The 23,579-nt window shown below is 48.5% G+C and overlaps 11 protein-coding genes across 11 annotated transcripts; 6 read left to right on the top strand and 5 right to left on the bottom strand.

Annotated features, from left to right (window-relative positions):
• Nucleotides 1-674: 674 nt before the first annotated feature.
• On the bottom strand, nt 675-4,243 carry KY384_008526 (uncharacterized protein; the record flags this gene model as incomplete). The annotated part of the gene is made up of 6 exons (XM_044817015.1): nt 675-1,471; nt 1,537-1,986; nt 2,722-3,135; nt 3,189-3,358; nt 3,409-3,920; nt 3,971-4,243. 6 exons carry the CDS (start codon nt 4,241-4,243, stop codon nt 675-677), a joined length of 2,616 nt encoding a protein of 871 aa, XP_044666380.1.
• A 658-nt stretch (nt 4,244-4,901) lies between these two features.
• On the bottom strand, nt 4,902-6,972 carry KY384_008525 (uncharacterized protein; the record flags this gene model as incomplete). The annotated part of the gene is made up of 2 exons (XM_044817014.1): nt 4,902-5,921; nt 6,739-6,972. The coding sequence occupies 2 exons, from the start codon at nt 6,970-6,972 to the stop codon at nt 4,902-4,904; spliced, it is 1,254 nt and encodes a 417-aa protein (XP_044666379.1).
• A 429-nt stretch (nt 6,973-7,401) lies between these two features.
• Nucleotides 7,402-9,074, bottom strand: KY384_008524 (uncharacterized protein; the record flags this gene model as incomplete). The annotated part of the gene is made up of 3 exons (XM_044817013.1): nt 7,402-8,812; nt 8,864-8,871; nt 8,925-9,074. The coding sequence occupies 3 exons, from the start codon at nt 9,072-9,074 to the stop codon at nt 7,402-7,404; spliced, it is 1,569 nt and encodes a 522-aa protein (XP_044666378.1).
• A 295-nt stretch (nt 9,075-9,369) lies between these two features.
• On the top strand, nt 9,370-10,677 carry KY384_008523 (uncharacterized protein; the record flags this gene model as incomplete). The annotated part of the gene is made up of 4 exons (XM_044817012.1): nt 9,370-9,472; nt 9,522-9,622; nt 9,670-9,797; nt 9,846-10,677. The coding sequence occupies 4 exons, from the start codon at nt 9,370-9,372 to the stop codon at nt 10,675-10,677; spliced, it is 1,164 nt and encodes a 387-aa protein (XP_044666377.1).
• Nucleotides 10,678-10,739: 62 nt separating this feature from the next.
• Nucleotides 10,740-12,004, top strand: KY384_008522 (uncharacterized protein; the record flags this gene model as incomplete). The annotated part of the gene is made up of 2 exons (XM_044817011.1): nt 10,740-10,799; nt 10,886-12,004. 2 exons carry the CDS (start codon nt 10,740-10,742, stop codon nt 12,002-12,004), a joined length of 1,179 nt encoding a protein of 392 aa, XP_044666376.1.
• A 490-nt stretch (nt 12,005-12,494) lies between these two features.
• On the top strand, nt 12,495-14,192 carry KY384_008521 (uncharacterized protein; the record flags this gene model as incomplete). Its single annotated transcript, XM_044817010.1, has 2 exons — nt 12,495-12,756; nt 13,693-14,192. 2 exons carry the CDS (start codon nt 12,495-12,497, stop codon nt 14,190-14,192), a joined length of 762 nt encoding a protein of 253 aa, XP_044666375.1.
• A 78-nt stretch (nt 14,193-14,270) lies between these two features.
• KY384_008520 (uncharacterized protein) lies at nt 14,271-15,551 on the top strand (the record flags this gene model as incomplete). Its single annotated transcript, XM_044817009.1, has 1 exon — nt 14,271-15,551. The coding sequence occupies one exon, from the start codon at nt 14,271-14,273 to the stop codon at nt 15,549-15,551; it is 1,281 nt and encodes a 426-aa protein (XP_044666374.1).
• Nucleotides 15,552-16,856: 1,305 nt separating this feature from the next.
• Nucleotides 16,857-17,981, bottom strand: KY384_008519 (uncharacterized protein; the record flags this gene model as incomplete). Its single annotated transcript, XM_044817008.1, has 1 exon — nt 16,857-17,981. The coding sequence occupies one exon, from the start codon at nt 17,979-17,981 to the stop codon at nt 16,857-16,859; it is 1,125 nt and encodes a 374-aa protein (XP_044666373.1).
• A 342-nt stretch (nt 17,982-18,323) lies between these two features.
• Nucleotides 18,324-18,978, top strand: KY384_008518 (uncharacterized protein; the record flags this gene model as incomplete). The annotated part of the gene is made up of 2 exons (XM_044817007.1): nt 18,324-18,501; nt 18,542-18,978. The coding sequence occupies 2 exons, from the start codon at nt 18,324-18,326 to the stop codon at nt 18,976-18,978; spliced, it is 615 nt and encodes a 204-aa protein (XP_044666372.1).
• A 147-nt stretch (nt 18,979-19,125) lies between these two features.
• On the bottom strand, nt 19,126-19,807 carry KY384_008517 (uncharacterized protein; the record flags this gene model as incomplete). Its single annotated transcript, XM_044817006.1, has 2 exons — nt 19,126-19,640; nt 19,696-19,807. 2 exons carry the CDS (start codon nt 19,805-19,807, stop codon nt 19,126-19,128), a joined length of 627 nt encoding a protein of 208 aa, XP_044666371.1.
• A 261-nt stretch (nt 19,808-20,068) lies between these two features.
• Nucleotides 20,069-23,222, top strand: ALA1 (Alanine--tRNA ligase; the record flags this gene model as incomplete). The annotated part of the gene is made up of 5 exons (XM_044817005.1): nt 20,069-20,344; nt 20,399-20,425; nt 20,479-20,514; nt 20,563-22,971; nt 23,049-23,222. 5 exons carry the CDS (start codon nt 20,069-20,071, stop codon nt 23,220-23,222), a joined length of 2,922 nt encoding a protein of 973 aa, XP_044666370.1.
• Between the last annotated feature and the right edge of the window lie 357 nt (nt 23,223-23,579).

The raw sequence follows: 23,579 nt of genomic DNA, 5'->3' as shown, positions 1-23,579 counted from the left end.
TGAAGGTCGTCACGACTGAAGGGTCTAAAGATGAGACATAGATAGCACACACAGCCAAAGCGACAGCTGTCACTGACGTTCCCGCTGCAAAAGGAGGGGGATTGGGTGGAGACGAAGAGATAGCTTTAGGCATGGCCCTTGGAATTGAGCTGAAAATTCTCATGTTAATGTGCTAACCATGTATGTGCGATTTCATGGATTTCCGGCCATCGTTCTCTCAGCCATTGGCTTGTATTTTCTCGAAAAGTCCTTCGAAGAAATTCGACATCAAGTTCAGACCTTTATGTAAGGTATTGTCGAACGAATTCTGCGCCTGGTCTGTAGTGCTCTGTAGATCATGGGTGCAGGTCGGTCATGAGCTTTTGTATGCAAGCTGTAACAATGAGATACCTCGTGATAGAAAGCTTCCTGTCGTTACAAGATTTGAGAGTCTCAGAAGTGCTAATCGATCAGAATTGTACTTTAGACAATATAGTAAAGATCATATCCTGTTCATACTGCCGCGAGGGCTGCCCCTGAATATGGGACATGCTTTTAGCAGCTCAGCCAAACCCAATACAGCCAAATATCGTTCACCGTAACACCTTCGTCTCGGTCCAGTAGCGCCTAATGCTGTCATAGATGCCAGTCGTTAGATAATCATGCTTTCAACTCTTCGCCTTTACTCCAGAGCCTCAATTGTAGCTCCCCGCCCTCTCCTTCTCCTTGGCTTCAACCTTCAGACTATTGGCGCGACTCTCTAGGTTTTCGTCCTCTTTCCCCCCACCAAGCACGCTGCTCAACGTATTCACCCTGGAATGTCCCTCGATCTGCTCCACCGGCTTCTTAATGAACGGCTTCAGATACACACTTGGCAAATATCCAACTTGGTGATCTCTCGTCCGGCATTGCCACCACTCACTCGGCTGGCCCATCGGATCATCCTTCGACAGTATAGCAACAAGATCGTTTGCTTTGACTGAAAGATCCATACCTTTATCGAGCTGCGGCTGATTTGGTGGCGGGTAATCGTACAGAACGCGACAGAACTCAAGATTGCTTGGGTCGATGGGTAATTGTCGTGGTTGACCTTGATATTGGTCCGGTAGCGGTCGGCCATCAGAGCCGAGGATGACCGAGCCTTCGGGCTGCTGCTGCTGTTGCTGCTGTTGTTGTTGATTTTGTGCGTCTAGGCTACGAATGAGTTTCGTCATCAGATATGGAAGGCCGACTACAGCGGCCAGGAAAAGTAAGAAAGGCTTCCGGGAAGGGGCCGCTTGACCATTGGGTAATGTTGTTGTTGTTGGAGAAGATGAAAGGCCTTGAAATTTGGCGAAGGAGGAAGGAGTCAGCGATGTTGCGTCCGCTGGTGGAGGACGGCCTGTAATCTTGGCGAAAAGGGTCCGGAAGTAGCGCATCAGTGTGAATATGCCCAGTATTGAGCCCAAAGTCGTGCGAAGGTTGGCGAATTGCTCTGCAACTGAGACCATTGCTAAAATCCTGTCAGTCTTATACAATGAAGAGACAGTAGTGTATCGCCTCGCATCCATGACATACCAAAGAAACTCGAATGGGTGGCCATATAAGTACTCTCTAGCATCTGCGACACTCCACTTAAAGCCCCAACCAAGTTCTCAATCATCGAAAATGTAGCTTGCGTACTCTGACTGAACGAATTTGTCAGACTGTTCGGGTCGTTTGGATCCATTCCAGGCCCCATCATGCCTGATTGTCCATACATCCCTCCACCATACATTCCACCCATGCCTCCTCCTCCGTACATCCCACCACCATACATCGAACCCATACCGCCATAGCCGCTCCCGAATCGATTGTAAGGCGAGCTATAGGAAGAGTATGAGTTATATGGAGAGGCACCGTATGCGCCAGTCCCAAATCGATTAGCGGTAGAGTAGGGGGAGTAGTTGGATGCTGTCCTATTGACTACGGAATTGAGAGACGAGGGCCTCTGAGGAAGGGCTGGAGGCTGGTTGGCTGAAGAAGTTGCTGTGGAGGATGAGTTTGCATTTGCTTGCGAGTTTGGTGGATGTATCGAGGAGGGTATTGTTGATGCTGCGATAACTGTACTTTAGCCAAAGCATGACGCGAAATGGGCAGCCGAGATATTTGACAACGTACTGGCACCATTTGCCTTCTCCCAAGGCTTGGGGGGCGATATTGTCGCCATCATGCGTGTGTACGCTCAGACTATCAATATATGGACTTTCTAGCGCATTCAAAGATGGTATTTGGAGTGTTCAGCACCAGTTGGCGTTGATCGGAATTCGGGGAGGCTAGACTAGACGGCGGGCGAGAAGTATTTTGTGACAACAGTTCAAGTTCAGTAAGTAAGTCACTATATATCGAATCTATACGGGACGTTATTTCTGCAATTCAGATAGACATGTGTGAACAGATCGAAAGAAGTCCTACGCCATTGAATGTTTGACGTCTGCGGTACATAAAAGCGATGCCTCGGCTCAGCGGCTTCGGGCGTTTGACCACTCTTCGACCGTCTATACACAGACTGACAATTAAGCATTCAATTTTATCTTGCAAGAAACTCACATTGGCTTGTGAAGGTGAGCTTTGTGAAATTTTGAAGTTCTATGCGTGGTACACAAACTCATGATTCATATCAATCAGACTATCTAGGCTACCAGAGCCAGCTATGTCAAACAGAAAGGGCAAAAGATATCCAAGCCCAAATTTTCATCTATGTTCCCATCTTGAAGACAGTACTTTTCCCCATCATCCATCCTGCCATTGTTTTCGGGTCCAAACTTCCACCAAAATCTGTTTCGCCCTCCTTCAAGACTCTAATTACCACACCATTGTCGTTTCCTGAAAAAATTACAGCTGCAATCACGTTGTCTTTGGTAGGACGGTCGAAGTAGTCGCTGCTTCCGCCCGCGGGTGCCATGTGTAGTGTGCTTCTACACCGCATATCGTGACTGTCCAATATTTCGAAAAGGTCGAACTCGCCGCAGCCACTTGTCCAGCACGAGCAGTCGGGATTTATACCGTATTGAGATGTGTGAGGAATTTGTGCATTCAAAAGCCAGATGCCTGGCATATCGCCATTGAATCCAGTCTTTCCAGTCACTGGCATGGAGAATTCCAAAAGAAAGATTTTGTGTGAGCCGCCAAAGCCATCTGCGAGTTCAGTCAGTGGGAGGAATTTTGCAAGCATGATTCTAAAAACATACGGTACGCAACTCCTCCAGCTCGTACATACCCGCATCCACCATCATCGCAACTCTCGTCGGACATTATGACGATCTCAGCGTCATCTTCAATCATTGCATTTTGGAGCGTCTGAGGGGATCCTGCCCCTGATTGGCCATCTGCAGACGCATATGAAAGGGATGCGCCAAATCTACCAATGCTGTCAACTCCCTTACATCAACCTTACACGAATGAACTTACGCAGATCCACCAGCCGCTGTCCCAGGAATGCCTTTCGTTCCGCCGAAATGGTTCAAGAACGTAAGTCCTTGAGCTTTGCCACTGTCGGCATTGTAGAAAGCGCGGCGCGTCCATCCATTCCCACGATCGGTATCACCTGGACTGGCTTTCGTGACAGACGAGTCCTCAGTGGGCGTAGTCTTATGGCTACTAATTGTACGCGACACCGCAGTCGATTGCGCCTTTATATGCTTGTGTGCCGGGTGAGAGGCTGAGGGTAATTGAGTCGCAGGGCGAGGACCAGCATATTCATTGACCCAAGATACGATCTTACCATCCATTGTGACCACTACTTCATCACCTACAGCCCGCTCTTTGGCTTTGGCATGATAATTGTGGAGGTATTCGTGTACACCAGGTTTGTCGTGTCGGTGTGCATCAGTCTCGCGCTTCTCGTTCGATCCTACTTTGTCTTCGAGTGTGTAAATTGCGACCTGTTTTAGCCAGGTAGGACCGCGGATGTGAAGTGAGAGCTTGAGATGCACCTATGAGCTGGCGTTCGCATGACATATGATTCACTTACTTCTTCATCTAGCGGACTGAGTGACCCACTATAGTTGTGTTGCTCTGACGTGCACTCCCCAGTAGTGGCGTTCATGTTTGAGACTTTGTTGTAAAAGCCATGACCAGGGAAATTTTCATATTTGATTGCGTTGACTGCAGAGCAGTACCAATTACCGGCAACTTTTTTGGCTGAGCCTGCAGCGCATTCCTGGGCGTTTGTGTCACGGATAGCCAGGGCCAAGAGGCAGGCGAACGCGAGAAGTTTGCAGATATTGTCTAAATATCTGAACATTGTTGTGAAGATGGTTTAAATGAGCGTGAGGTGAACAACCTGAGCTGCCAATCAAAGCCCAAAGTTCCGTGCAGAATTCCTACCAGGCCTTTCAGCAGCCGTTCCAGGAGATCTTACAATTAGCAAGGAAGAGCGCAAAATTTGTGTTGCGATATAGATTGGCTTAGATTTGGAAAAGAGAGAATTGAAAATAAATCACACCAAAGGATTTCGAGGTGTGTCACCATCTTAATGGAGACTGCAACTTCCAAATGCAGCACTGTGTCAAGTGTTGATGAGCAAGTATTAAGAGTGTGTTAAAAGCAGGATCAACCCAGAACTCACCGACGTAACAGAGATGAAGGTATAAGGACATAAACAACACTGGGTACGACAATTCAATTTCAGCATAAAATTCTCATTCCAAGATTACCACGAATTATGTATACCAGAAAAGCAAGCCCAAAAGTCACGGATCGTGTTGATACCAGTCAACCCGTAGCCTCGTCCCAGTACAGATCTAGACGAGAGACAGATATACATTTGCACAATGGTGAATAGATGGTCAAGCAATTCCTCCCTCCTGCCTCATCTGATAACGATCCAAGAATAACCGCTTGCCTTCCCCGTCAGCTTAGGACAATACTTTCCACAAAAAGGACGTACCTTTTCGTCCCTCTTATCCAAACGTGGCCTCCACATGGAACGGATTGTTGTCGTAGGAGTTGGGCCCCATCTGGCAGCTAGAATCATCAGGATGATCCTGATTGTTTCTCGTGAACGTGCACTCTGTCGTCGAGGATGTAGAGTAGCCATCTGCTTTGATCGACAGTGGATACATTTCACCGCCGGCTTCCTTGTAGGTGACAAGCGACGTGTCGTAGTATGAGCCACCATTGCAGTTTGGAGCTGTGCAATAGTAAGTGACCTCCCCTAAGGGACCACCGGGCACCCCTCCGTTGCTGGTCATTCGTGGTATAGCTTTAGAGAACCCAACGATTGACCCCTTCTCGATGTTGAAAAGTGCCGACTGCCCCTTCTTCAGGGTAAATTGATGGAAGGCATGATTCATCATGCCAGATATGCCGTCGCTTGGGCCAGCCTTGTTCCAGACCCAGTATTTGCTGTCGGTGGCGAAGTTGCTGGTGATCTTCAAGCTAAACTGGCCGCTGGGGTTGCAACTCGCTTCAGGCTGGATATTCGAGCCGTAGCAGCTGCCGCCTGTGTTGCCAGAGGTTAAAATCTGCGCGTCGGTCGCGCGTTTGCTGAGGGAGCTCTTGAAACAATCCGACGAAGCTGACGTCGGGCCTTGGCCACCCGTCGTATCTGGATCTGTGTAGATGTCTTTCAGATCACTGCATTGGCCAGTCCCACCACTCGATTTGCTGGTCGAATCACTGCTAGACCCTCCCGATCCAGGCGTTGAAGAGGCCGAGCTCGAAGGAGCCGGGTCATTTTCGACTTTCTTATTTTCCACCTGAGGCGTAGTACCAGACGCTGGCGATGGGCATCCATCGAGAGCACCTCCTGACGCCTTCTTTGCCGCGTACCAGGGCGCCCCTTTGTAATTTTCGATATCGCATTTGTCAAAAGCCTGGCGTTTGTCCAGCTCAGCGTGATTCTGGTTATGGCGATGTATGTTGTGGTGTGCCGGCTGCGCAAGCGCGCCTTTGAGGGCAAATGCCGTCAGGACCAAAGCCTGAACGTACATGATAATCCAATGTTGAGTGTCCAAAAATTCAGTGAAGCAAAGGTCTCTTTATTGCGTTGTAAGGACTGGAGAGCAACTGTGAGGAGGATATCAGCGTTTGGACGATTGAAAGAAATTTGAATGTCATAGAATCATGGAACAGCAAAGGGCGAGCGCGGAAGTGTGTTCTTGTTCAATATTGGGTGTCACAAGACAATTAATGTGAAGGAATTTGTGATAGCAGCTCATTGCGATAGACAATGTTTAAGACCCAGGGGCGTGAAGGGGCCTGAAAGTGGCAAACTTTTCATCGACAAAGACCATTCTAGAGGTCTTTGTGTGCCATGCGGTATCCGGAGTAGATCGAGGCACTTCGACGAACAACGAACGTACCTTGCTTATTGTCCAGAATCCAGGGTGTTCGATAGCGGGTATAGGTTGTTTCCAAAGGAATGAATAATCCAAAATGATGCGTAGACCAGACCGCTCAAGCGTAAGGAGTGACTTGACGGCTGTTCCAAAAGAGTGAAGGACGAAGAATAGCAGCGACGGGGCAGTGTTGAAAGAAGAAAGAAAGTAAGAAAGAATATGCAAGTACAGGCTTAGGGTCAAAAAAAGCAGAGAGGCAGAAACGCAGACCGGGCCAAAAACGAAGGATGGGGCGGGAGATTGGCCGAAACAGGGGCAGCCAGGGGGGAAATCTGATGAATTCACGCCAAGTCTGACGCCAAGCCCGATTCGGCGCCAGTCAATTGTCAATTGCGCCGGCAATCAAAACAGAGTTCCACTCGGATTTTTGGGCGACCAACGCCTTCCCTTCGCACACCGCAACCACCCTGCACCGTCTTGCACCGTCTGACACTACCACCCTTGGCTCCGCTGGGCGCCGAGCGGCCGAGAGTAGTAGTAGAGTACCACCTCCCCAGATCACCCCTGACTGTGCCTGCGTAGCCAGCGCAAGATGTTCCTGGCTAGCATCTTTAGCTGCCTGATTCGACCGCTCCTCTTGGAAGTCTATCTGGTCGATGACGATCCGCGCTTCCACGTAATTGCAAAACATGTTTGTTTTGTTTGGCTTCACTCATCGAGGCCTATTCGCTGCTTTCGTTTGCAATCTGTTTTGATTAGTCGTGCTTTATTGGTATGTGGGACAGCTAGTTCAGGAATGCAGAGCAACAGCAGTGCTGTCAGCTCTGAAACACGCCATTGCTCGGCTGTACACTCATCTCGTGCGCGTTCTTCTTCACAGGCCTTACAACAAGATGACCATTACGACTATGTTGTCGTACAGCAGTGCGATCGTTGCGCTGGGATTCACTCGTTGAGCGTGGGAAAGTGCAAGCGCGGGCGGTGAACGAATACACCGCACTAAGGTCTTACTTGACTGTCGGAATTGCACGATCATTGACCACCGGGCCATTGCAATATATGCCGTCGAACAACGGCTCGTCCATGCTTACATTTTTCACATCCTTCCATATCTTACATTTTACAGCTCACCGTGGGTGGGTGCAGAACTAGACTCTTCACTGGTTGCTGACTCGGTCTCCGGCACTTCAGATGTGCTTGAGGAAGCATTCAGCAACTCCTCAGGAAGCTTACCTTTCGTTCCTTCACCAAAACGAATATTGTCAATCCAGGTCTCAACAGACAAGCTATCGAACTTGCCGGTCTCAAAGCGTCTAAACCATCCTCGCCGACCATTCACCGCAATGATTTCCAACTCTTTATCCCCACCAAGCTTCAGTGCGCCTCGGACGGCTTCAGCGCCGGCATTTGAAGCAGGGACGGAGTAAAATGGGAACAGATGGCCTTGACGCTCTTTGTGCTTCTCTGCTACTTCCGCAAGGCTCACCAAAGCTATCAACGAAGGGTCATTTGCGACTTCCTCGATATTCTCAGCTGCAACGGGCAGCAAAGCAAGAACACATGTTGAGGTCTTCTCGCCCAAGCACTTCGCTTGCAATTCCTTCTGATCCTCAAGCGCTGAGATAGGCTCAAATGTATGCTGGATTTGAATGGGCTTGGACTCCGGAGTCACAGCGGGCTCAGGCGATTCGGTCGGGTTACTCTCATCGGCTAATGTCTCCTCAGTGGCTGAAGCCGCTGCTGAAGAAGCTTCCGACGCCGCTGCTGAAGGATCTTCCGATGTGTGCTGTGAAGAAGCTTCCGATGTTTGCTGTGAAGCTGAAGCTGATGAGAACGAGGCCTCATCTGATTCAGCGGCCTTTACCGGCTCCTCGGTATCATCAGTACCCATGACTTTTTGCGCTGTCTCTTTAACTTTTTCTTTGACCTTGTTTTTCAATGTATTGGCATCCGGCGTCGTATGTTGAGACAAGAAGTCCTTCATCGCAGCCTTAGTAAAAGCACCGTCATATACGACCGGCTCTTGCGTGCCGCCGGGCAGGACGAGAAGAGTGGGGTATTCGCTAATCCCAAACATCTCGTTGGCAGCTGCATCTTTGTTCCTTATCTGGGCGAATTTCAAGCTGCCCAAGAATTCATTGGCCAGAACCTTAGTGAGTGCGCTCGTGACGCTCTTGTCACTGAACAAGACTGCCTTGGCTGTAGAGTTCTCGCTATCCAACCAGTCAGACAGGCTTTTGTCTCCCACCCTTTTGACATTATTTGGAATGGCGTTCTTGATGATTTCGACGATATCTTTTGATTCTCTCGGGCCTTGATAATCTTCGACGATGGGTTTCCCAGGTTTCTTAGAAGGCTTGACAATCTTCAAGGTTGGAAAGCCTTGGATTCCCATTGATCCACACAAAGGCTTGTTGCTCTCTTTGTCGCAATCAACAGCAACTACCTGTGCGAGATCCCTCAAGCTTTTGGCCGCTTTTTCATACTTTGGCTTGAGATTTTGACAATGGCCGCACCACGGAGCGTAAAATCTTTCCTGGATTCAGCTTTGGAAGCGTGTAAGGGAGGGCAGGAGAGCTTACTCGACAATCTGTCGATACCATATCAGCTGAGCGAAATAGCTTCTCGTGGATGTGTACTCACAGAAACTTGATTAGACTTAGTAACAAGCTTGTTGTAATTGTGTGCATCCGCCTGAAGCACAGCTGAATTCTTGGAGTACATGGCCTGTGCATTAGTAACTTCGGGGAGAAGCAAAGCTGCAAGTGCAGCTAGAAGCCCGTGAGTGATCATACTGAAGTTGACTTTTCAAAATTCAAGCGAAGGTTAAGTGGACCTTATATGGCCTTGAGGAGCCAAAGTGACACGTTGGAACTTCCAGTGTTTGCGGGGAATTAGGGCGTGGACTTAAAACGGAGATACTGGCCTACCAATGAGACGTCATTTGTATCTGTAGACTTCCAATTCTACCTCAGCTGGTGTTGGATTCATTCAGTACATGATGTGCTCCTAATAGTTTTGCGAGCTAAACTTCCACTTAAACTTAGCTGGACATTCGATCTCGGGCGCGCTGAGGAGTCTATCACCAATGTCAGCCACCATTCCTTCTGCCTTGAAGGCCGCCGACGTAGCTCGTTTTGCACATCGTGCTGGTCAGCTGGAAAGGGCACGACCAGCAGTGGCATACTGGTGTAAGTTCTCCTTCTGGTAGATCGATTACCAGAATTAAGGTATTTCAAGGTAACTATTGGATCGTTGAGCAAATCATCTCCAAAGGTCTTCACAAGGCAGATGAAGATAGTACAGGCTACACAATGAGTCTTGTAGACAAGCTTGAGCAAGTGTGTACACAGTGACCATTTCGAGGACGATACTTACGAGCTTCCAGACGAAGATAGATTTTGCGGAGAACGACGCGATTGTAGATGATACTGCAGGCCACGCATACGTTGAGCAATTCGCACAGGAAACCTTCCAACGAGCTGAAAATGCCATGAAAGCGAATAAAGTTTCAAGGTAACATCTCAGCCCGTACTGATGCGAATTGCGCTGAAATGCTTGCAGGCAAACAGCCGACACATTTCAGGCAGCCTCAACATTTTTCGAACTGAACCAGATCTGGGGTCCGCTGGAGCAAGAGACCACCTCCAAGATCAAGTATGCGAAGTATCATGCCTTGCGCATCGCGAAAGCACTCAAAGCAGGTGAAGATCCCAATGCTTCAAACCCCGTGGTGGAGATAATTTCTAGTAACGATCAACCTATCGACGACTCGACGCGTTCTACTGATTCGAATATCAATGGGCATAGTACACATTATCAGCAGCCGACAGTTGAGGAAGATCGTTCTGGACGACCATCTCCTGAGGTTCCATCAACAGGCCACCCCGCACCAGAGGAGAATTACTACCATCAATCGACCGCGCCTGATGTCTCTCCCCTTGCTCCATCTAGTGCTGAAGTGAATGATCCTCGTAGCAGTGAATACTTTCCACCAATGCCACAACACTCAGAGGCTTCTCCGGTCATTCACCAGCCTGCGCCCACTGTTCCATCATCATCTCGATTCTCCAATTCCTCACCGATACTTGGGCCGCCACCAAATGATGCGCAATCGGACTTTCCGACCAGCACTCGTAGTCCAGATTTGCCTCCTGCCATGACGTACGATGGGCCAACCAAAGTGTCTTCGTCGCCCGATCTGCCCCGACAACACAGTTCACTGACCCAACAAGTTGAGAATAGACCTGTGCGAACCCAATATAAAGACGATGATGCGTCCGTGCTTTCTGCTCAAAGGCACGCAAAATTTGCAATTTCGGCTTTAAATTTTGAAGACGTGCCAACGGCTGTTGAAGAGCTTCAGGCGGCTTTAGAAGCACTTGGGGCTACGTAATTTGCAAAGGTGTTGTCCTCAAGTTGCCAGCATCAACCTGCGGTGACGATTTTACCACAACGATGGAGCAGGATGCCCCCACTAAACCTCCACGTGCCTCATTCCCATTGACTCCTCTTTCTGTATACTTCGCGCCGAAGAGCCTGCCATACGGATCCCGTCATTGTAAGTGGGCTCCTGAGAAGCATGCACCAGTCTCTTACCCAAGATAGCATTAAAGCAGATGTGTGTCAAGACAACTCAATTGATGCAAAACAGTGAGAAGACAGATATGTCTGTGCCGAAGAAAAAATCGTCTCGCACAGTCCACGCCCCTGTACATCTAGCTAGAGTTATTGATCTTCGAAAGGATGTTAGAATGGATAACAAAGTCGATGACGCTCCTAAGGAAGATTGCGACCGCCATAATTTCCTTGACGTGATAGTCATGGAGGACTATTTAAGACAAGGATTAAAGAAGCCTGACTACCAAGGCAAATATAGCGACGAAGTTTTGAGCGGTGAAGCCTCAATAGATGAGCAATTGGCAGCAACCCTTACTTCTCCCGAGATTCAAGTGAAAGCCCATATTAGCCAAGTAAGGAATTTCACTGTCAGAAAACGAAAAGGTCGGCCACGTACTTTCCTTAGAACTGTTCAGCTACGATCGAAACGAGCACGAGAGGAAAAACTTCCGCAGCGATTGTCCTTGAAGAAGACGACGAACAGCCACAAGCCCAGGACTCCAAGTGGCTCAAATGCAAAGCGAATCACGGATGATAGCGAGGATGACTCTGACACTCCATTAGCCTCCAAGCGAACTCTTTTCAGCCTTCACGCGCCGCCAACACCTTCTCCGTCAGAAACGCCATTTGCTCATACGCCTGATCAGATCGCTATTACCGAGTTGAGCCCTTCAAAAGAATCGCCATCTCAGTACTATAAGTGTCTAGACTCAACAGACGAAGTCGTACCGCTTGGAGATCGCCTGCTTGCAAAAGCTCCTATCAAGGTGGAGCCCTTGTCTTTCCAGATGCAAAACAGGACGGTCCTGCTTCTATCAGTGTCAAACGAGCCACATATAGCACCTGTCTATATGACTCTGGACAAATGCCCAAGAATCGATCAGCTGTTCGACTTTATCCTGGAAGGAAGAAAGGTAGCTAGCGAGGCGGTAAAATGGGTCTGCGCAAGGCTTTTATGTAACGACAGGTGGATTTCTTTGTCCCAGGACCAGCCACAAAGTCAATTTCGGCTGCATAGATTTATCTCGGAAGCTTGGGAGACCCATGCCGACAATTTCGAAGACGAGTGCGAGGTAGAAGTAATGATCGAGATCAAGTCTTAAGGGGCATATCAGGAGTCAGCAGAATCGTTTGAGACGTATTTCAAATGTTGTAATAAATAAGCAGAAAAGAGCAGCACCGTGGTGAGTAATACAACTGTCATGAAAGGGTCTGAATCTGCCGAGCGATGTCAACCATCAGATAGAAAAGGGTCTCATGACTGGCTGCAAAACCTTTTCTAATACATGCTACTCAGCTGCCAGCTAGCTGATCGAACGCCGTCTATACTTCCCTATTGAATTATCGATTGAAAAGCCTGCTAAACATGCTTCCAGCAACATTCTTGGCGATACCACTCGAGTACATTGCACTGGATGCCAAATTTGACGCCTGACTAAATTTGTCGCATCTTGAGAAAGCAAGGGTATTTGTGATGGTCAGTATCAAGGCTATGACTATGATAAAGCTATTAGCCTTACCTGCACTCTTTCGATATCCACGGTATGATACGTACCAATCAAACCAAGCCAAATTGGACTCTGCAATCTCACTATGGCGAAGATCCCGATCGCGATCCAGAAAGCTGGCTGCGTGTATAATGCGAGCCAAAAGAACCTGCATGATTCACAAGTCAGCATAGCGCTCCCAATCCTATCGCGCCCAATCCTAGGCCTTTCATACGCCGAAATTCCTAGCAGTGTTTTGCACGACAAGAATGTCAACACACCTTTTATCCGTAGCATTCTGCACAACGCCTCCATCAGCTCCGCTCCTATCCTGGCTCTCAAATACCCAATGGCTATCCCCCGTTGCGGTATTGACTTCGTTCCACCATCTTAGACCTACTAATCTGCGCCCAGCGATGTTCTTAAGGTAGTAGAAGTCCACGGCGAGCAGAAGCATTGTTATGATGAATATGAGGACGCTATTCTCTGATCAGTCCAATATTGCTACCCAAGGCAGGGGCGTTCTTCGAAAGGGCTGCTTGGTTTGAAGTACACGTACAAGCTATCGGTGAAGATCCATAGACCGAAAAGGTAAACGAGAAGCGAAGCTGGTGGTTGATCAGCACAGAACGTTCTCTCGAAGACAACAGCAGGAGAGCTAGGAGTAGGCATACATATTCGAAAGGTGAGGAAGAAAAGGAGAGTTATAGGATGGGAGCTAAGGCGATAATTGAGATCGCCTGCTCGCGGCGCGTCCGCCATGATGGATGGAAGAGGTGCAACTATGCGCGTAGGTCATGGGCCTATATCATCAGAAGATGCATGGTCTTGGTGGGTAGTGATTGGAAAATAATAGCTGTCCTCGCAATCGCCCAATTCGAGCCTGTCGTGTCCGAAAGGAATCTCTTCAAGCCAAGCCGACCAAGGCGCACTAGACTATAAATAGTTTAGCCTGCTCCGCGACTTTTCTGTCAGGACAAGTGGTCCCCTAGCAGGGGTCTGTTCATGGAGACAAGCCTCACTCAACGCATCGCGCACCACGACCCTCTCCACTTCTGAGGGGAATATATCTTTCGCTACAGTTCGCATAAACTCACACGAACCTGCACACGCTGAAGGTACTTACGCAAGCCTTGATTATGTGCTTGTGTGAATACCCAATGATCAGGCCGAGTCGTTCAGCCTGGCGTCCGCCCATCATGCTCAGCCTCACAGGAGCAAAATCAAGGAATTGGAACATTACAACGCTTCAGCCTTCTAGTACTCTTCTACTCCCACCACTGCCAATAATCTCGTATACCCAGGCGACGTGAAAGCCCTTATTCACCCTTCCTGGTGGTTGCGGTCTACTTACATGGCTGAAGCCCTTGGCGTCTCATCGGCCGTGATAACTCTAGCCTCAACGGCATATAAATCTTGTCAGACTCTCCACAATGCCGTTGACGGATACCGGAGTGCTCATAGCCAATTCCTCGCGCTATCTGCAGATCTGGAGACCTTCTACCTTGTTCTTGGAACGCTACAGGCAGCCTTGCAAGAAGAAGCAGCCTCGGCTGCAGCTGTTGAGGCAGTGATGTCGGAGGGTCTATCAAAAGCGCTCGAAGAAAGTATGGATGTCTTTAAGAGGATCTCTGCTGTCGTCCAAGCCTTCGGGGCCTCAAGAACCGCTGAGCGGAGCTCTCTTGCCGGAACTTTACAAAAAGCGAAGTGGGTCTTGAATGAAAAGGCCATCGCCAATCTTAGAAAAGACCTCCTGGATTGTAAAATGAGTCTCAATATCGCAATATGCGTCACAAATGAGTGAGTTCATGAAATAGTCATCGCAGCTCTGGATAAGCAACTGAACGCTCATAGGTACAATCTCAGGGCCGTTAGGACGTCGATGGCCCAGATGCGGACTGAAGTCAGCTCTGCCAATAGTGCAACAGTCTCTATCGAATTCCAAATGGCTGAACGTATGCAAGAACTACGAAGCAAACTTCCGGCTGTATTAGAGCAGCAGGAGGATATCCTAGCTTTAGGTTTACCTGCACCAAAAGACCATTCGCAGCAGGATAGAATGAACGTCCGAATTGATCTCGGCTTCAATCTGCGCCGTTTTGCTAACAGCGCTGCGGCATCACTGAGCTCAAGCCATCCGCCGCAAACACCTAGCTTTCAAGTCAGCTCATTCGAGATCATCGATAGCACGCAAGCGTCAACTTATGACACTGCATTGTCAAGAAGAGATGACACACCTCTAGCCAGCATTGCCTGCGGCTCAATTCAAATATTTGTGCGCAATGCTGGCAACTCGAAAACTCTCGCCTGCTTAGTCGATCCTGATTCGACTGTTGAACAGCTGAAAGACCAAGTTCGGAAGAGGATTGGACTTTCGCAGTCGCAATTCAGTTTTGTGCACTCAGGAAAGCTTATACCACGGGGTAGCGAGAAAACGCTCAGAGAGTGCGGTGTGTCCAAGGATGACACCTTTACCTGTGTTTCCTTCCTTGCCGTTCCACTGCCGCCACCGGCACCACCCCTCCCAATGATCAAAATCATCGTGAAAATGCTGAATGGCAGGAATTACACAATACGCGTCCGTTCAACTGAGAGCATATGGGCGCTCAAAGTCGAATGTGCCAAGCAGATGGCCAAAAGCAGAACGTACTTTCGCCCCAAGATACTTCCAAGCGCTCATGACATAGAATTTGTTTACAAGGGTATTGTGCTTGAAGATGACAGCTCTGTTTCCAATCCTCGATTCATCACGAATGGGGAAGACCTTGTCATTTGGGCACTCATTAGCCTAGACGCTGAACGGCCCAACCTGGAAAAGCTGAATGCTTTGGCAAGAGCCATTAATGAGGGTGCTTCTAGGGACGAGATTTATCATATAAAAATGAAACGGTTTGACGGCAAGAATTCTCATCCACACTTGCCAGAAAAGCATACACCCCCTGATATCCCCCAGAATAGTGAACAATTGCCTCATGTTTCGATATATAATGAGAATGATGAAGGCGTACCGATGATGGACATCAGCCCAGCTGAAAAGCTACGACCCTTGATTGAAGAGCCATCACTCCAACAGCAATCTAAGAAGCACTCGATTCGGAAGGCTGTAGCCACGAATTTAACAAGAATCACAAAACGCTTGAAGGGCCGTGGCACTAGGACTTGAAACATGAGGGAACATGCCTTGAAGATTCTCTTTCAACCTACTTGGCAGAACCACAGCATAGTCGGAACACCAGCGCCTAAACTGTCCAGCAGGTAGCCTCTTTTTGATTGTCGCTATGGTCGGAGGTGATTAGCCGTTCGCCGCCAGGACATCGATAAGTCGGATGGAAAGCCCAAACATGACAAAATGCCTCTTTGCTTTCCTATAGTAAGTACAGGTTATATAATCTCGAACTCGCAGCTGTCGTCGCCTTGCCAGTTGTTCATCATCATTTACAACGCCTTCGAGACTCAAATGATGGAGCGCAGGAGTACTTCACTGATTATGAGCAAATTCTTTCCTAAAATGCTCTTCAGATATTGGTCAATGATGATCGGAAACATGATCTAGTATAGCTGAATAGGCTCTCCTGAGTTGAATGATTTTTGCCGTTAATTACTGCCTCCCAAAATTAAGTACATCGATGCAACCTTCACCAAACGAGCAGATTATATCTCGAAGTACGGTTCTCGGAAACTGTGTCAAATCTGAGAATGCCATATACATTGCAAGGCACTCGTTTCCAGAGTACAAAATTATGAGGAACTGGGCAGGCCAAGTTGATTAATTCTGCCTTTCCCCCGTGCTTGTTCTTTTGGAAGAGAATTACTCTTTCTAGAATTTACGTCCATGGCTGTATTCCCAAGCACCATCAGTTAACCCCACGTAGAAAAGCCTCTGTTATTACAAAATGTTTAACATCAATTCTTATTCGCATACTTGATAGCTTGAAAACCACCTCCTAGCACTCGTGGAACAATTCAGATTTAGTCTTTACCAACGAAAACGTTTGTTGATGCAAAATTTGGACTCAGCTGATGATCTTTAAATAAGTAATCGAAGAACACCTTGAAGGCAGGTGCGTCAAGAGACGTCAAGACACGGCTCCAAAGCTCAGAGCTTTAGAAGACTGCAATTTCTTTTCTATGCGGTGTGAAAAGACGGGACTCGAACTTTTTACGGGTCTTTCTTGAGCAATCGTCTATTAATTAATCCTTCCAGCCTTGGCGGCAGAAATTGAATGGTATATTACTGCCAAGCGACAAGTTTGCCGTTTGACTTCATCTTAACCTCGCCCGTGGTCCAATCAATCAATGGAGATCTGATAGAAACGTGACAGTTATATCAGGTAAATTCCTAGTCAGTCCTAGAGACCCACGGGGGGATCATGAAATAGAACACGCCATGCACTACAGATGCTGCAATTGGCCCTATCTGGAAATATTGGTCAGATGATAGAATGCCCGGGGCTTTGGTAAAGGGATGTCATACCCAATGTATCCAATGATAACCAGGAAATCTTGTACCGACATATACGGCGAGGCAACGGGCAGGGTTCATTGCTGGATGAAAAAGATTTGTCAATAGCTTCTCTTTTACGAGAATGCGCGCCATGGCTATGACTGGGGTTGGCGAGAGGGATTTGAAAAACTTACAAGCACCTCCGTAGCCAGGTTTCGTGAAAGCTGTTCCAAAGCTGATGACACCAAGTACCAGGCCTACGAGGGCCGGTGCCAGGGCTGGCCCAAAGATCTGTTTCTGTCTAGGATCCAATCCGACTCCGAATGCCAGAAACAACAAAATCAAGGTACTCATAAACTCAATTGAGAACGCTTCGCCTACAGAAACGACCGCGTCGTCCACACTACAGCCCCCAACATCAAAATGCCTCGACCCATAGGAGGCTCGCAGCATCAACCCAGCCAAAGCGCCCCCGGCGGTCTGGAAGGCGACATACAAAACCATCCTAGGTAAGCTCGTCAATCGGGCAAGAAAGGTCGCGATACTAATCGTTGGATTGAGATGCGCGCCGCTCACGCTCGAAAAGCTGTAAATGAAGACCGTCAGGATGATCCAGTTGGTCAACCCACCGATGAGTGGTCCAAAGAAAGCGGATGTCGAGTACACTCCCGCCAACGAATCTGGAGCCACAGGTGGACCAGCGGGATGGGCAGCTATCCATGTCGTTAGATAGACCAGCAACATACTGCCAAGGCCCTCTATCACTGCGGCTTCCCACATGTCCCGGGAACGAAAACCTCGGAGTGAGAAGGTCTCACGAAGGGACATGAGAGGAGCTGCATCAGGGGTTTCCTGGAGAATGGAGGCATTGGCTGGGTCAGACCGATCAAGCACAAAATCCTGCACTCCGCCGAGGCGTCCAGCGAAGGGCTTTATGTAGGGTGTCAAAGAACTTTGGGTGGTATCAGCGAGGCCATTGGGCAAGGAGTGATGCCGCTGTGGGAGGAACCTGGGGGTAGCATGGCTTTGAGTCTGCTTCTCCATCGTCGACATTTTGGGGGAGAAGGAGAGGGGATGATTGAGAAAGCCATCATCAGCGACATAGGAGAATTTGATCAAGTCGACTGAGCCTTTTGGACGCCTGAGCATTAGCAAGACATTAGTAGCCGGTGGGGCCGAAAGCCGGGTAGCAGATATAGGCCCGCCCCTGACGACCAACTGGCTTGGAACTGCACGATCGTCTTGGCATTCGTGTTGTCTCTTTCCATTTTAGGAACATTTGTCTCAAACAGTTCGAGGCCTTGCATCCCTTGCCAACAGCAGCACGCTCTTTAATCTTCAGACATTACAATGTCTGAAGATCTATTGATGTCTTCTGTGAAGATCGATTAAGCCTCCTTCCCCTCGACTAGATCTCCACTAAGGTCTTCTGACTAAAATCAATTGGTAGAAGACACTTATTGTGACTTCATCATTCCACAACTCATCACCATGAACGGTCTCTCCAGAAGACAAGATTGGGATGACAGTTACGACGACGACGACGACAATCATAATGGGCACTGGTGGGGCTATTCGTCCCAGGCTGAAGCAGTCAAATGGGGTGTCGTTGGGCTCATTCTCTTGATCATCTTCATATATCTCGTTGGAGGCGCCCTGCATGCAAAGAGTAGGATGAAGAAGGGTTTACCTCCTTTGGCATATCACAGGGTGGGCAAACATCAATCATTACGAATACAATTATGCACTAACGTCATTTAAGTGGCTTGTTTCTCGACATCAAAGAGCTCGTTTCGAACAGCCACCCGTCTCCATGTACCAACAGGGCTACGGACATCCTGCATACGGACAAGAATATCCAATGCAGCCTTATCCACCACCACCGCCGCCTTATAACGCGCAGCAACCACCGCCTCCAGTTTATCAGCCACCAATGGGAGCATCCAAGACGGATCCAAATCAGACATTTGGGACGCCTCCGTCCGGACCACCTCCTAGCTGGCAAAGCGGAGGAGAGTCTTCGAGTGCTGCTCAGAATGCACCTTTGCATCAGCCCTCGGCAGGTGGCTCCAGTGGACCAATAAACCCCGTCGAGACCCCAAAGCCCAGCTTCGCATCTAAGTTGAATTTGTTCAAGCGAGGCTAGCCTTCAACGTGATGTTTGATAGATTTGTGGTTCTACGCGCTGATAGGTCTGTTGCATAGCTAGGAGCATAGGATGAGCGTAGAAACAGTTGGTTATATTTCGGCGAAACATTGCGTGTGCGCTTTGTGGAGTTGCAAGGTAGATGGATTATTCAATGTCCATGGCGTCTTCATCGTCTTCTCGATATGTTATTTGATCGTAGTTTCTACGATTGAGATTGTTTGCTCCTTGTCTCTGCACACGAGCTCCATTCACGGCCAGCTTAGGGACTCCTACATTTGTTGGTTCTTTGGCCTTCTTTGCCGTCTCCTCACTTGCCCGAGCTCTGCTCTCGATGATAGCCTTCCTGACACTATCGTTCTCTTTCGGAACCGTAAGACTTTCCGGAACTTCATAAAGCACCATCTGCTTGCCCATAGCGGATGGATGCACACCATTCACAAGAGTACTTTTCGGAATCTTGCCCAGCTTTTTCTCAATGTCAGGCAGGAATATCAGCTTGTCCTTTTCTTCTTCGATCTCTCGGAGCTCTTCGTCGAGATTGTGTATGAAAATACGGTTTGGAGTATCGTCGACAAGCATAGATTCCGAGGGGGAGTAGGAAGCCGCTGGTGGTGTAGGGAGTGGGGCGTGAATGGGCACGTAGAGCTTGCCATTCTGTTCTGTACATGAAAGACATTAGTAGCTGGAAAAATAGCTGCGATAGCAGGATAATACCTAGATTGAGTAGATCGAACCTCTTCGCGAGGCGCTGCTCGTTCCTCAAATCGTCATCTGCGCGTCGTTTTTGCCCGACGTGCGGAGATGAGTCGCCCGCCTCTACAGGCATCCTTCCACCATCAACCCCCTATGAGTTGATTCGGAGGCTGCTTGTGGTCTTCAAAGCCGGATTGAATTGCAGATCCGCCACTTTGAACGCCCCAGGTCCATAACACAGGCTCGTTTAATGTGGAGGGTGGGTGGAAGAGATTGCGGAGTTTTGAGTCGCAACACATTTCTAGGACCCCTCTGTACACATTTCTACGACCAACAATTCTTGAAGCTCCATCAACCAGCCAGAAGGCGCACTCTTTGCACGACTACGCCCAGAATGAGTATTTCACAGGAATGGCCAGCGGCTCGTGTGCGAGAAACATATATTGATTACTTCAAGAAAAATGGACACACGTTTGGTATGAATCACTTGTTCAAATTGAGATTGTTACTGAGATTGCAAAAAGTGCCTTCTTCGTCCGTCGTTCCTCACTCGGATCCTTCTCTACTCTTTGCCAATGCTGGTATGAATCAGTATAAATCGATATTCCTGGGTACAGTCGAGCCATCCTCGGACTTCGCAAGCTTGAAAAGGGCGGTGAACTCGCAAAAGGTAAGATGAAATGCTGCAAACCAACTTCAGAGACAGGGCTGATAGAAGATATAGTGTATACGCGCCGGAGGAAAGCACAATGTGAGCACAATTCATGCCAATTGCTGAGGGCGCGTGTGACTCATGAACAAAAGGACCTTGATGATGTCGGCAAAGATAGCTACCACCACGTACGTCTAAGAGGATGTTTCTTGGAACCTTGATTAATGAACGTGAAGACTTTTTTCGAAATGATGGGCAATTGGTCCTTTGGTGACTATTTCAAAAAGGAAGCCATACACTATGCATGGGATCTCCTTACGAAAGTCTACGGTCTGGACCCTTCACGTCTTTATGTGACGTATTTCGAAGGTGATGAAAGCAGCGGGGTGAAACCTGACCTCGAGGCTAAGGACCTTTGGCGATCTGTTGGCGTGGAAGACGATCATATACTCACCGGTGACATGAAGGACAATTTCTGGGAGATGGGTGATCAAGGACCATGTGGACCATGCTCTGAGGTGCATTACGACAGAATAGGAGGCAGAAATGCTGCAAGTTTGGTAAATCAAGACGACCCCAACGTTTTGGAGATCTGGAATCTCGTGTTCATTCAATACAATCGTGAGCCTGATCGTAGTCTGAAGCCGCTGCCAAACCAGCATATAGATACTGGACTGGGGTATGAGCGGCTTGTGTCTGTTCTACAGGACAAACCCAGCAACTACGACACTGACGTCTTCACGCCTCTTTTCAAACGAATACAAGAAGTCACGGGCAAGAAAGAATATCAAGGCAAATTCGGTGATGAGGATACTGACGGCCTTGATACTGCGTACCGAGTTGTGGCAGATCATGTGAGGATGCTCACATTCGCTATAAGTGATGGTGCTGTACCAAACAACGAGGGTAGAGGATACGTAGTGAGGAGAGTGTTGAGGCGAGGCGCAAGGTATGCGCGAAAATACTTCGATGCAGAAATTGGGACTTTCTTTTCGAAATTACTGCCTACTGTAGTACAACAGATGGGTGATATGTTCCCTGAGATCAAAAAGAAAGAGAGTGATCTGCTCGAGATATTGGATGAGGAAGAGGAGGCGTTCTCTAAGACTTTAGACCGAGGAGAGAAACAGTTCGAGGTTTTTGCGAAGAAAGCTGAGGACAGTAATTCGAAAAAGTTGCATGGGCAGAAAGTCTGGAAATTGTACGATACCTATGGGTTTCCCGTCGACTTGACAAGGATAATGGCAGAGGAGAAAGGTTTGAGCATCGACGACAACGAATTTGAAGATGCAAGACTACAGGCGAAAGAGGCGAGTAAAGGCGTCAAGAAAGCCGCCACCGATCAGCTCAAACTTGACGTCCACGCAACAGCCAAGCTAGATGAAGCAAATGATATCTCGAAAACTGACGATGATGCCAAATTTGAACGCGGGAACACTACGGCAGTGATCAAACGGGTCTACAACGGTCAATTCCTGGGAAGCACGAAAGACATTCAGGAAGGCGACCAACTTGGCTTACTACTGGACAAGACGAACTTCTACGCTGAACAGGGTGGCCAAGAATTTGATACTGGCAAGATCATTATTGACGGCAAAGCAGAATTCGAAGTACAGGATGTCCAGATGTATGGTGGGAAATACGTTCTCCACATTGGTTATATGAAGGAAGGGACGCTGTCCACCGGCGACGAAGTCATTTGCGAGTACGATGAATTACGGAGGTGGCCAATACGTAACAATCATACTGGTACCCACATTCTCAATTTTGCATTGCGAGAAGTCTTGGGTGATGCAATTGAACAGAAAGGCTCACTTGTCGCCCCAGAGAAACTTCGCTTTGACTTCTCCCACCGCGCTCCAGTGTCTGACTCCGAACTCGAGAGAATCGAAGATATCTCCACCAAATACATCCGGCAAAATTGTATGGTATATTCCAAAGAAATACCCCTGGCCACAGCCCACCAAATCCAAGGCGTACGCGCCGTCTTCGGAGAGAAGTACCCCGATCCTGTCCGCGTAGTCTCTGTAGGTGTCGACCTTGATCTCGAAGACCTGAAGCCCGATGACCTCAAATGGAAGGAAGTCAGTGTGGAATTTTGCGGCGGCACGCATGTTGCAAAGACAGGCGATATTAGGGACCTTGTCATTGTCGAGGAGAACGGCATTGCAAAGGGAATCCGCCGCATCATTGCCGTCACAGGCGAAGATGCTCACGCCGTCCAACGAACAGCCAGAAAGTTTGCTGAACGATTGGACCTGCTAGAAAAGAAGAGCCCTGGTCCTGTTAAGGAACAAGATATCAAGACTACGCAGGCAGATTTAAATGGCCTATCCGTTTCTGCGATAACGAAAACAAAACTCAAGGATCACCTGGGCAAGATCGTCAAGGCGCAGCTCGAAGAGCAGAAAGCACAGCAAAAGGCGGAGGCGAAAAAGGCGCTCGATACAGTCAATGAATACTTCACCGCGCACCCTGGCGCGAAGACCCTAGTCGTCAAGGTCCCGATCAATGCGAATGCGAAAGCCATCAGCGACGCAATCAAGACCGTGCAGAGCAAGCGGAAAGACAAGACCGTGTACCTCATGGCTGCGGACTCTGGAGCAGAAGGAGGGAAAATCATTCATTCATGTTTCGTTTCCGAGGTATGTCCATTCCCTTCCTGAACCCCTTTTTGACTGCAAATCATTCATCCCACTGACTTGATAATCCTATGTTTCAGGAAGCCAACAAGAAAGGCCTGCAAGCAAGCGAGTGGACCAGCTCAATCGCTAGCATCGTGGGAGGCAAGGCTGGTGGAAAGGGATCCTCGAGTCTAGGAAACGGCACGAATCCGGAGAAGATTGACGAGGCGGTGGAGGCGGCGACGAAGTATTTGGAAAAGTTCTCCCTCTGAGATGTTGTGGCTGGATTTGGTTCTGCTCGAACATAGATAGCCAACCCTTGTTGATTGAGAGGTCGAGGCGTTGGTGTGGGCTGCTTGTGAGCGCTGCATACCCATAGATCTGAGACACGCGTCTTTTTGTTAGCTTGCAACTAAACTGTGTGACTCTCGCCTTGCTGCACTGGCACGGATTCTACTCCTCTTGACCATTTAAATATATTACTCACACAGACCCTTTGGCAACAATAACCATTCTGCTACTCTCTCTCCTTGACTTATTACCAGCAGCTCCCTCGACGACGCCTTCTTCCTGAAATCTCAAGAATAAAAACGTGATCACTTAAATGGAGTTTTGTCTCTTTATGCTTT

Source organism: Bacidia gigantensis (genome assembly GCF_019456465.1).
Source record: "Bacidia gigantensis strain McMullin 20006 chromosome Unknown contig_295, whole genome shotgun sequence".
Taxonomy (NCBI): domain Eukaryota; kingdom Fungi; phylum Ascomycota; class Lecanoromycetes; order Lecanorales; family Ramalinaceae; genus Bacidia; species Bacidia gigantensis.
This window is presented reverse-complemented; position numbering and strand designations above follow the sequence as displayed.